The sequence below is a fragment of the Epinephelus fuscoguttatus genome, linkage group LG22, assembly GCF_011397635.1.
Source record: "Epinephelus fuscoguttatus linkage group LG22, E.fuscoguttatus.final_Chr_v1".
Classification (NCBI taxonomy): Eukaryota; Metazoa; Chordata; class Actinopteri; order Perciformes; family Serranidae; genus Epinephelus; species Epinephelus fuscoguttatus.
The window spans coordinates 27,131,522-27,144,629 of NC_064773.1; the positions used below are offsets into that span (position 1 = coordinate 27,131,522).

The 13,108-nt window shown below is 40.5% G+C and overlaps 1 protein-coding gene across 2 annotated transcripts in view; it reads right to left on the reverse strand.

The window, feature by feature from the left end:
* Positions 1-11,695, reverse strand: part of ptprz1b (protein tyrosine phosphatase receptor type Z1b) — a 77,499-nt gene extending 65,804 nt beyond the window's left edge. For both annotated transcript variants that reach the window (XM_049567166.1, XM_049567165.1), the window contains exon 1: positions 11,400-11,695. In XM_049567166.1, coding sequence (XP_049423123.1) covers positions 11,400-11,463 — 64 coding nt within the window. In that variant the 5' untranslated portion in view covers positions 11,464-11,695. The remainder of the gene's footprint in view (positions 1-11,399) is intronic.
* Positions 11,696-13,108: the final 1,413 nt, after the last annotated feature.

Here is a 13,108-nt window from a genome sequence, read left to right on the forward strand (position 1 = left end):
TGCTCCACTGATGCCAACACTATTCTGGTGGCAGAACATATGCTGCAGAAACACGGTGGCCACCCTATGGTCTCCCCCCAGGTCGCCCCAGTGAGTAAGTAGTACCCTCCTGTTAGGGTGCAAAACCCCTTTAGCACTGTAACAATATTAGCACCACTAGACGTGTTGACACTGCCAATGGTGCTAACAGAGCTAACAGTGATAACATAGTTAACAACGCTGAAGGGGTTTTGCGGCTCAAAATAAAGCAGTTTACTCACAGGAGCGACCAGGGAGAAACTGGAGGATGCCCACTGTGTTTCTGCAGCACATGTTCTCCAAAAACTGAAACTGAAGAGTAGCTAAATTAACTTTTAGAATGACATGTGTAACCGGTCAAAAATATTCTCAGCAGATAACCGATCAATGGCTAACTGTTGAAAGCCTTATTTCATATACATAATTTCAAACTTTTGCTGCTAGTGTTACAGAAATCCCCCACTGAAAATCTTTCCCTTTCATAGCCTGTCAAATAATAACTTCCTGTATAGCCTTGAACAGTGGCTCTGCAAAGGTTTTAGCTTACTCTTTTGTAGGGGAGAGCAGCTGCTGTTATCATGGATTCACAGCAGTTACAATCGATTCCAACAGAGACTCAAAGAAACTTCTCAACCCGCTCCTGCAGCCCAATCCACTTCTCCACTGTTGATCCTCATATTCAGCGTGCTCCAAACACAAACAGTTTTTTCCACATCATAGCTAAATAAACTATTTCCTTATGTCCTCATAACACAGAAGCTCCACCAGAATTTATTGATTTCGTGATTCATCAGTGGAGATGTGGATTAAGCTGCAGAAGATGTTTGAGAAGTTTCTATGGAAGTTTGGATGCTTTTCTTCATATAATTCTAGGTCACCATTGGAAAACTAACTAATGGTGACTCATGCTGCTGTTTTGCAGACAAGTTTAAAGTTCAAACTTGTCAGAGCAAATCTACAGGCGAGGTAAGTACTTGATATTTGACAGATTTGGAGTCAAGCAATCCTTTTGGCGCCAAATCAGGAAGAAAGAAAGTGAAGAAATGAAAGACGGAAGAAAGAAGAAGCTTTCCTTAAGGTCCAACTCAAACCAGGAACCTTTTAACACAATTCATTTGTGCAAACAACTCATGCTCTATGAGAAACTGATTAAAATTAAAGGTGATAGACACCCTAACTTTACATTTTACGAGTAAGAGGGTTTACATTTGTGTCTACTCTGCTGAGTCTTGACTTTTGTAATGCAAGAGAGCTTTCCACTATTGTATTCTCCCTTTACCTTTGAGACTTTGTACTCCTACCAATCACTGCCGATTAGAGCAACCGCAGTAACTACTGACAAAACTTTTGAGTGACATAAGTGTTTCACTGAGCCGAGTTCCCTGTCCAGGCTGCTCAGCATCAAAGAGACTCAACCGTCCTCATGGCACAGGCCAGCTTTAAAATAACTGTGACCGCACGCTGCCACAGTAAGAGCAGACTGCAGCTAAGTGGATTAAAGAATAAGAGCACTTATGAATAAAATGCTTTAGATGGAGAGGCTGAAAAAACAGTAAAAAGAGGGAGAGAGACAGAGGGAAGGAAGACAAAATATCACGGTAGAAAGCAGGTAATCAATTATTCAATGAAACATCTGTGGTTTTTAGCAATGCCAACTCTGTGGTGACTATAACAGTGCAACACACTCTTATCAGTACACTCACAATACACTTGGGTATCCTAAATCTCATCAAAATGAGATTCATGATAGTACTCAAAGTAGGACATACAGAACTTTTTTTCTCCATTCTGAGGATTCAACAATCCGTGTTCAGAAATTACATATATCTGTAACGAAATTTTTCTCTACAATATCATAATCCCCAAAATTTGTATGCCAAAAAAAGGAGGAAATCTGATTATATTTTTTTCGTTAAAAACCAGACAGTTAAGAAGGCTTTGGAAAATCTTTTTAACAAGATTTATTTCCCTCGGCGGAGGTTTTTGATTTGGCTGGTTTACAGAGCTTGACTCCATCAGGCTGTGTGTATGTGTGCGTGCATGTTTGTAAGTTAGAAAATACATAATCTCATCTTAAGCATGGAGTTAAAGCTAAAAGGAGGAAGACACAATTATAACTCACGTGTGATATACAGTCATGAAAAAGAGGAGTTGAAAATAGAAATAATTGAATAAACAGTGGTGATGCATTTTATACGAGTCAACACCTTGGCATGGACTGTACTGTGTGCTAGGGTTAGCATGAAGCAACAGTGATATATGATGCTGGTGCCACCATACATCCCAGGTTAACAGACCTGTCCAGAACAATATTAGAAGATTTCAGGATGTTTAAGGCCCTGTATACAAGTATATAAATATTTATCATTCCTTCTTTAAAAAAAAATAAATAAATACATTTGTTCAAACGACATGCATTTTAGAAAATATCCAAATGCTAGTGCCATGCTAGCAGGTAGTGCTAAAGGCTACCATAAGTACAAGTAGTGAGCTTATTTTCCTTTGGAAGCATTAACAAATCAAACAATAGTAAAACAATGGTAGCTTATTATTTCTTTCTTTAAACATATTTGATACATATTTATTCAGTATCTTCCAAGGACATGGCCCAAGGTGCTATGGCAAAACCGAAATTTGACTAATGTTCATTGATGGAAGACGAGGTACATAACAAAGGTAAACAAACCAGTAGTTTGCCATTGTTGTAAACTCCGGCTGTGAGTACTTTCACATAGCACGCGAATTCATGGCCAATAAGTGATGTAATTTTTTAGCGAAGTGGAGCTGATTTTTTTTTCCAGCTTTTGCAACTCAAGGCATCAGCTAATGAGGATTATAAAATAACACAGTGGCCCCGTAGTCGAAACCTTGGTCCAGACCAAGACGGCAAACTGTATTACTCCTTTCAACCTTAACAAATGCAGCTCACACACAAGATCCACTCCTTCCATTCTTACCTTTCACAGTAAAAGCCCTGGTTATGTACACTGCATAACTGTTCACCAGAGGCAGATCAAATTCACTCAGAGAATTTTGCTAAAACAAACTTCAATAATATAGCTTCAGAATATGCCAAATCTACAAGATAATAATTTTAGCAAGACCCTAATTACAGTTGTATTTACCTCACTTGTAAGTTAACTGAAGTTAACACCCCCCCCCCCCCCGATACTGACCTTAAACTGACATATTGGCCAGATGAGACCAAACAGAAGCTAAATTTACTCACCAAAACATATTGTGTGTATTCTTTAGCTCTAATAGACATGTAAAATGCATTCTTTATCCTAATACTTTATCAAAAGTATTCTAAGTCCTATATTGTTTACATCCATGTTAACTAGCTTGCAGTCTTCTTTTTCCCTGTATTTGCTGACACATCCTGATCAGTGGAAGAGTGTGAAATGAAAAGCAGGACTGTTTATTGCATCCCCCGCATGTGCGTGCAGATGTCATTATAAAAGTCACTTTTTCTTGTATCAAGTTCCAACCAATAAGTCACGATGGGCCGTTGACCATACCGTGACCACCAAAGCATCCTGGTGTATTATATTGTATTATTTATCCCAATGACATTCACACAGTGAGATTCAAGCTGTAATAGAGATTTAAAATTTGAAAAAAAAAAAGACAAGAGGGCAATGGCACTGAATTGGTACTCAGTATAAGTAGATACACTGAGTTTAGGTATTAGAATTGATTATCAGGACAGAAGAAGTCAGACCATTGTATCCCTGGTTTCAGTTATTATTCAACACTAAAAGTTAACATGACTGCAGAGCAGAGGCTTGTTCTATTCACTGTTAAAACATACTGGACCCACCACTACGGATGCTAATTAATAAATAATTAGCCCGTTAAGGCTAATTTGAAATTTAGGGTGTATCGTCAGCAACTTTTTATCTTGTCCTCACAAAGGCTTGCAAGTTTAGTAGTAAGTAGGCTTGTTTATAAGCTTAATAGGAAGCATCATCTCAGACAGATGGTATCATCTCCACTGTAATTTACTACAGTATGTATCTGACTCTCTGCCATCACTGGTCTCTACATATTATTTACACATTCAGTATGCTATGTGTGCCAGAATGCGTGTGCCAGTATCTTGTAGGAAATTGCTTTTACACCACCAGGCATCGTATTTTGCCACCGGATGCAACCCCTCCGGTTCAAATGCACTGAGGGCACTGGGTGGCCAGATGGTATCTTACAAGGAGAACATATGATCACAGAACTCACATTAACCATCACACATTAACTATGACATAGTATGTGTTGGTATGTTGGCCAGATATATTGGAGACCTGTGCTATTAAGTGTATTTGATGGTGGGATTTTTATCATTGGAATTTTTGTATGACTTGTAGATACCAACTGTTTCAATGATTCTACCTGACCAGTCAGTGAAGAGTAACAGTGTTTAATATGTGAGTACTGAAAGTACTTGGTTTGTGTTGACATTCATGTGTACACACACACCCACACAGGACATCTTTAGTCTCACACACACACATGCATGCATGCACACACACACACAAGTACACAGTCAATGAATTGCACAAAACTCCAATATAGATCCTGCTAAGCTGCTGAATGATCAATGGCATAGAGGCTGCTGTTGCACCACTCCATCTAACCAATCACCATCCACCAACAATCTATTAATCCCACAATGTATTTGCCACCACTTCTGATTCAAACACTGTGGCTTAGAACTCATTAAAAATACTTCAAAATAAGTACCATCTGTTGAGAGACAACGCACAATTTACATGTTGTTTAAGCCATTGAGAGCCATGCCATGTAAGCACTGGTGGTACCACATTATTACACCAAAACTTCATCTAACAATAGAACTGAAATGCGGTCTGTTGGGAGAGTAAATGTATCACTACTAACTCCAGGATACAACCACAAAATGCAAGTGATTATGGGTAGAAGGAGTAAAATGCTTGATGTTTGGAAAGCTGAGCAGAATAAAAGGAGGTCTGTAGAGAAGAGCTATGAGAGAGGAAGGGAAGAGCACACATAGAACCATCATGCTGAGCCGAATCAGATTAGTTTTAAATCTCTAACGGCAGGATCACAGGATACTAAAACCCAAAGTAACAGGGCTTTCCAACACTTTTATCTACATATATTCAATGTCAAATATATTGGATGCCTCAGAAATGAATATATGCTCAAATCCCTTTCCTGCTGAAGTGCACATATGGAACGACAGGCAGAAAGTGTGAAAACCGCTGAGAAGTCAGATGAATGAAGTACTGTATAGAAGAAACCATGCTGTTGAAAGGCATATGGCACAGTGAAGGACTCCAGCTAGAAGACTGCGTTCACTGGCCAAACTGCTTGGACAAACATGACTAAAATGACAGCACCCACAACATCACAGCGACTTGTATGTGTGTGTTTATATGGAAGAGAGCAAGCGAGAGGCCGAGCAAGACAACGTGTGTTTGTGTGATTCTGCGTGGTGTCCAGGCATATTGTGGGACAGATGGTGGAGGGATGCTCTATTTCCTTTCCCTAAAGGAAACAATTTTTCTCCCTCTATGTATCTAAACAGCATATTTAACACAAACATTTTAAAGGAAATGAGGACTTGCATCAGATGTTTGTGTACAGAGCATGTAAACTGGCAGCCATACCAAAGTGAATCAACAAGCTCGACTGCTGCAGCTTCAGTGCATAGACAAACTTTGTGCAGAGGTGTTTCTCAAAAGTACATCGAGATGTCAGGAAAGAAGGAAAAAATGAGACCTTTGAAATTCTAACAGAAAATGACCTCAGACATTGGTGCCCAAACTGGGATCCAGGAATCATTTGATTATTAGGATCTCCAGTTAATAAAGGACAGATTTTTCTTCTGGAGTCAGCAGGTGAAGGAAGGAGTTAAAGGCCACTGGCATCTGCGGGGCAATGTGATCTTAATTCTATGAAACAAGAGCAACAGCAGTAACACTGCTGAGATTAAAAAAACAACCAATCAAAAGTGAGGGAATGTTTAAGGAATGACAGAGGTCACTCACCTCATCTATTACCGTTTGTCTATTTCTGCTCCAAGTTATATCAGATAAAGAACATCTCGTGGGCTCATCTGACTTAATCTGATCACACAAAATCTCATCAAATGGAAACACGCAGGTTTGTGCTCAGGACATGAAAACATTTGGAAACCTCTGATCTCAGCTTCTTGAGTTGAATGTCATGAAATTTACCTCCTTCACTTTCCTAGAACAACCAAATAAAAACAATAAGATATCCTTGTTGAGGATCAATGTTAAACCTTTTAACATGCTATTTGGTTTCTCAAAGGTCAAATCAAACTGTCAACCAAAGCTTTCCTGAAGGTGGGTGAATGTGGAACGTGGTCAGGGAGATGAAAACACTGAATTTGTCCAGAAGAAGTATGTGATGGTTAAACATAAAAAAACACATAGTACAACAGGCTGTTCTCATGCACTGTTTGTACTGTTTTCCACAAAAGGTAATGCAGCAAAAATGTACATCCATCCATCCATCCATCTTCTAACCGCTTCATCCTCTTGGGGGTCGCGGGGGGGCTGGAACCTATCCCAGCTGACATTGAGCGAGAGGCAGGGTACACCCTGGACAGGTCGCCAGACTATCGCAGGGCTGACACATAAAGACAGACAACCATTCACACTAACATTCACACCTACGGACAATTTAGAGTTATCAATTAACCTAGTCCCCACTCTGCATGTCTTTGGACTGTGGGAGGAAGCCGGAGTGCCCGGAGAGAACCCACGCTGACACAGGGAGAACATGCAAACTCCACACAGAAGGGCTCCCACACCTGGGATCGAACCGGGAACCCTCTTGCTATAAGGCGAGAGTGCTAACCACCACACCACCATGCCGCCCCAAAATTGTACATATCCCACATAATCATAAGCCAGTAATTTATGTATAACCCAAGTAGTTAGAAGGCTGCGATCAAGTGACCAATGGGCTGATGGGAGTGATAAAGGAACCGGTCCCTAACAGTCCATTAAGGACACAGGTTGGGGTGGTGGATGGGTGATAAAACACAGGACTTTACCCCAGGACTTTTGCCCAGGATACCAGGGTTCGGAACTGTGTGAACTTTGAGTCCTTTTAAGGGATGTCCTCACCATTTTCTTTTCCTTGACCCAACCACAGCAATTTTACTTGCCTAAACCTACCTATTTATTTTGTATATCTGTATTCTTTGCACTTATTGATAAGCAAATCCTTTGTGCATACTAAGTAGCCATCATATGCCTATATATGGCTCACTTGAACGACTGTCTGATTGTTTGATTGACAGATGACATGGGTGGGATGACACCTGGCTCTTAGCCTATATGTATACCTGCCACCTGCCTTTTCATTCATTCTTTTGAAGTTGCCTGAGGAAGACCGTTTGGGTCGAAACATTGCTTTTTTAGTCATTAAAAACTTACTGGGAGCTCTAATTCAGTGTGCGGATTTTCTTCTTCTTTCTGCAGAGACCCCCATTATCCAGCACCTGACCTAAAGCAGGATTGGATGTACGCACAACTACTCTGTCTTCTTGCCTAAACCTAACCACCATAACTTTACATTCATTATGTAACTTTACAATATGTAAGTAACGTCATTTGTGGGGTGCTAATTCGTAGGATATCGATGAACCATTACATGGGGTAAAATTGAATGCACACAGGGAATTGTATAATAAGTTCCTAAAAATATCATTGACAGGGTTAGGTAGCTCACCACACAAATACATTCATATACCGTGTATCCCTGTGAAAGTTCAGGAAGGTATGTCGGTATGAAAAACTAGATATTGCCCTGGACAATAACAAACATGGCAAGAGTGGAGGAGGAGGTAAAAATGTACCTTGTAGATGCCAGTAATAAGTAAGGGCCAATCAATACATGACAACATGTTGGTCAGAGAATATTTTTCACTATATAACCATTAGGTTCCATTCCGCTGTCATGTCGTGCTTGAACTACACTTAACTCAGTTAAGTCAGTATTTATAAGTTCTCTGAAAACGTGCACAAATTCGGAGGACATGAGCATTCACAGACAGAAGGCTCCGTCTGTGTCCATATATCTATCTAACTTTGAGCACAAAATAAGCCTTATACTGACATGGTATACAAGAAAAGCCATCCATTATCTGTAACTGCTTATCCTAATCAGGATCACAGGGGTGCTGGAGCCTATCCCAGCTGACGATGGGTGAAAGGCGTGGTACATCCTGGACAGGACTTTAACAAGTCTGACAACCATTGACACTAACATTTACACCTACAGGCAATTTAGAGTCACCAGCCCTTTTTACACAGAATTCACGTCAGAGGGCCACCCTTATGCTGCCTTTGCATTTTTACATGGAACCAAACAACAGAGGCACCATGCTGCCCCAGTGTGTAATTTTAGATAGCATGTAGGCAATGCTGAAGCATAAGAAGCGTGACGGACGTGACGTGTAACACACTTAACAGTGACAATAGCATTAATATGGCAAAAACAATCGTTCACCGTCCCTGTTATATGGCGGTTGATCTCGTCCTAAGCTCAGAGGGTAAGGAGCTCCCGGATCTTACTGTTGTCCCTATTTGCAGAAATTTCTGACTGCTGTTCTTCCTTGTTGAGTTTGCTGCTAACTGCTAACAGCTACTTTTTAAATCTTCCGTGATGGGTCACACACATAACACGTCTTAGAGACTGTTACTACCTTAAAAGGTGAGACAACTCTGGTCCCCCATTCCATGGTCATACCTTTTCCATAGACCAGTGAGGTGGCATAACGGCGTGAAATTCCTGCCTTAAAGAGGCAGTGTAAAAGGGGCTACCAATCAAAATAACCTACATATCTTTGGACTGTGAGAGGAAGTCAGAGAACCCGAAGAAAACCCACGCAGTGCGGCTGCAGCCAGCAGGTTCGAATCAGGAACCCTCTTGCTATGAAGCAACAGTGCTAACCACTGCACCACCATGCCACCCACAAGAAAAGCCAGCAGCATCTCTTTGTCTCAGGAAACTCTAATTTCCAGGTTGCCAAGATCTTTATGACAACCTTTTATTGATTTTTATGAGTCTGTGCTCACCTTCTCTTTTCAATCGCTCAATGTCAGACAGGAAAAAAATAAAAAACACAAAAATGAACCCATTAAGGTGGTCAATGTCTGCAGCAAAATAGCTGGCACTGCACAGTAAACTCTGCAGGATCTTTACAAAAAGACAGTTATATAAGAAAGCAGAATCCACCCTGTCTTATTGTTCCCATCCTTTCATCAGGAGTTTCAGTTTCTGCCATCTGGAACCCTCCTGACTTTCACTAGCTAAAACCATTAGACTCAAACACTCACATATATCTTCTGCCATCTCCCTCCTAAACTCGGGGATGAACAGGTAGGTATTTACAAATGGTTTAACTCAGGGGTCTGTAATGATTTTCAGGCCAAGGACGCCTTAGCTCAAAGAAGCACAGAGCACTTGTGATAATTCTCTGAATATTTCCAGGTCTTCTCTGCACTGTGCTTGTCTGTAGCTGCTAAGTCAGCAGCAGTTGTAGCATGTGCGTTAGCCTCACCCTCTGCACTTTTGCTAGTGGTTTCTGAGGTGGACGGTGTGTCGGTGTGTGAGTCTCTTGCACAAAAATTTATAAAACTATCCATTGGGGCTCACAAGAACGTCTATACGCTAATGATATAATACAATAATAGTACAGTTAGTTGGCCAGTAATAGTAATAATAATAATAACAGTATGTAAATGTGAGGAAATTAGTTCATTTCACTGTTATGGATAAGTGACAAACACGGATTTGGTGCTAGCTGGCTCATGACTGCACAAGAATTCTTGTGTAACAGTTAGCTTATAATCAATGTTGTTTACTGAAAATTAAATGTCTTTTTAGGAATAGGCCACTTTATTGGCGCTACAAAATGAAAAAAAAAATAAAAAAATACTTCAATTAAAACTTAAAATAAGTTATCAAACAATGATTGGCCAGCCCAACTGCAGTAACTCTGAGGACCCCCAAGGGGTCACGGACCCCCTGTTGACCCAGTGTTTAACTTGTTTTTTTTTAATCAATAACTTGTTTGTTGTTTGTTTGTTGTCTGTTGGTCTTAGAGTTGGATAATGTGTCCTGTGTTTTATGTGTACTAAATGTATGCATTCCACTACTGCACACCAAATTCCCCCCTCCAGGGACAGATAAAATTATTGACTGAATGATTACAAGTTACTGTTGGAAATTCTGAATGCTCAAAAAATGAAAGTATTTGCGCCACTACCAGTTTGGTTTGGATGAAAATTGAAAGCGATGATTCATCTTGTTATTGACTGCAGAACGACATATTTATTTGTGTCTTCCTTTTTTACACTTTGGAGATTAGCACACAGACAGGATGTATAGATTTTTTTCCCTATCTTACTTCTGCACCCGTTACTGAAATCAGAACCAAGTCCTGCTCTCAGCTTTCTTTACCGGAGGATCTGTGCTTTGACAGCTGCTCTGACTCATATCCTGAGTGATTAAATGTTTAACTAACCATTTGTTTACAAGTTTTCTCTCTAAATTATGAATGTGTTGATACCTGAGAAGTTTTGGACTTGTGGCGTATGATGCCAGTGGACTTTCCAATGAGTTGTGGTAAATTTACCAACGGATACTTAGCATCAAAACTAGAAAAAATACATAAGCCTACCCTTTTTTTTTTAATTTACATGTAGATAATACAGTAATTATTTAAGATAAATGCTGCATTATACATCCTGTGCCACTTATTCTGTTATAAAATATCATAGGGGTGCAGAAAAAATAATATGGATGTTATTAATCCAAGCTTCCAAAGGAAACGCGCAGCGTGTGATTTAAAGCAACATTTGGACTGAACGCCTCCATCAAATAAGTTCAACAGACGCTGTGGGAGCTGTTTGAGCACCGTCTTTTCCAGCATTCACGAAAGACATTAAAAAACACAGAGCGTCGTCACACTGCACAGCATCACATTTCATTCATACTTCAACTTGCTTGTGTTTGGAAAAACAGCTCAACATGTTCAAAGCATGACAAGAAAAATCTCTGCACGTACTGCGAAGGATTGACTGAAACAAAATTTGAGTGGACGGGAATATTTAGCGATTGTCAATATTGTAAGAACACATTTACACGTCGGGTATGCATGTTCTCACAAATGCCATCTACATGCAAAATTAATTAGCCTTTGCCGCCGATTGCAGATTTTGAAACAGACTGAAGTGTGCGGGAAATATCCGAGGAAATAAATCAGAGGCACCGCTCAATCTTTGACAGCTTAAAACGTCCAAAGCATCACATGTCAGCCACCAATTAAATGAGGATTTTTCTCCTCTATAGTTTCTTACCTATTTGGCTGAAAAGGAGCAGCCGAGAGATGAGAATATCGGTCCTGGAAACTGCCGTCTCCATGGTCTCGGTGAGAGAATTAAACGTAAAGAGGCAGATTGTGGGTTTATAAGGGACGGACGGCGGGTCGGGTGCGTAAAGATGCGCTACCAGGTCATCATTCCTCCTCTGCTGCCTCTGTGCGGGGCGGCACGGCTAAATGTTCCAGTGGCTCTGGCTCGGCTCGGTGTGGTTCGGCTGGGTTTGGTTGGAGGAGTACGGGCTCGCTGGCTGGTTGGTTGATAACGAACGCGCACTCACGTATATCGCAATAAGACAGGCTGTGTGTGCGCGCCGCCCACTGCCCTTAATGGATATCACTGTATCACTCCTGTAATGTTCTTATGATATTACTACAGGGACATGGTGTGTGTCTGCAGCAAGCAGATGCGATTTAGAGGCTTTTATCTCCACTGGCAGCAGCATGGAAATACCACTATATTCCTATAGGCTAGTACAGTATCTGTGGTACAAAACAATGAGTTTGTATTGAACTTGTCATACTTTATAGTATCACAGTAATGTAAAGTAAGGTTGCAGAAAAAAGGCATATATGACCAACAAAAAAATGTACCCATTCTTGTTCGTTTTGTGACCTTATTATTTCATACAGAAGAGATACTCAACTTGCCTGGCCTGAGAGCCACTTTTGCAAAATGACAAGAGGCCAGGGGCCTTTATCACACAAAATGGAGATTTGCTGTCCTCACTCGTTTTTGCCAAGGGGCAAATCCAATGCAGCACCCCTGCTCAGGTCAGGTGTATAAAGGGGTGTTTAGAGAATATAAGGACATTCTGGGCTTAGCCCAAACCTCTATTGGGTGTCTAGAGAGTCCTCTCCTGGCACGTTTTTTTTTTTTTTTAAATAAACAAGCTCTGTTTTGATATTTTTTAAATGTCCTCTGGCACCTTAATTACATTCAAAGTACAAAAAAATCCCAGTGTTAGTCAGTTTATGTTCATTATGAAATAGGAAATGGTTGGTGGCCACATGGCACCCAATCGCAGGCCAGATTTGGCCCAGAGGCAACAAGCTGCAACAAGTTCTTCAAGTCATAACACCACATAAGTTCTATGTTTATACCTCTGAATAGGACCCACAATAAAACCCACCCAATATTAGCACACCTACCAGTGGACGATGGAATAGCTCAAATGCCCATTAACAATTGCAATTTTAAATGTGGTTTAAAGGTAATTTGTTGTACCTCATGTGACAAATGTCACGTGAAATCACTTTTGTGACATGCATTGTGACTTACATCAACAAACTACACCTTGTTATTAAAATAACAATTATTGATTTTTGGTTTTACACAGTACATGTACACCGGTCTCCTGGATAAAAGTTCTGTGCTTGTTTGACCCATCCACCTCCCCTTCCTCCCACTCTAAGCAGACTCTCTCTTTTCTACTTTGCTCCCGTAATAATCACTATGACCACTAGAGGTCGAAGCCAAACAAAACACATAAATGTGGGTTGTAATTCCTGCCTGTAAAAATGCCCAGTGTGGTCGTGGACAGCCTTGTAAGTTGAGTATCACTGTCCTACAGTATCACTACAATGACAGTATCTCTATAGTGTTTGTTGGATTGTTTTTTCAATACATATACTCCTTTATGACATTTTTATCCCACATATCACTGTTAGGCAATGAGTTGCAGGGAC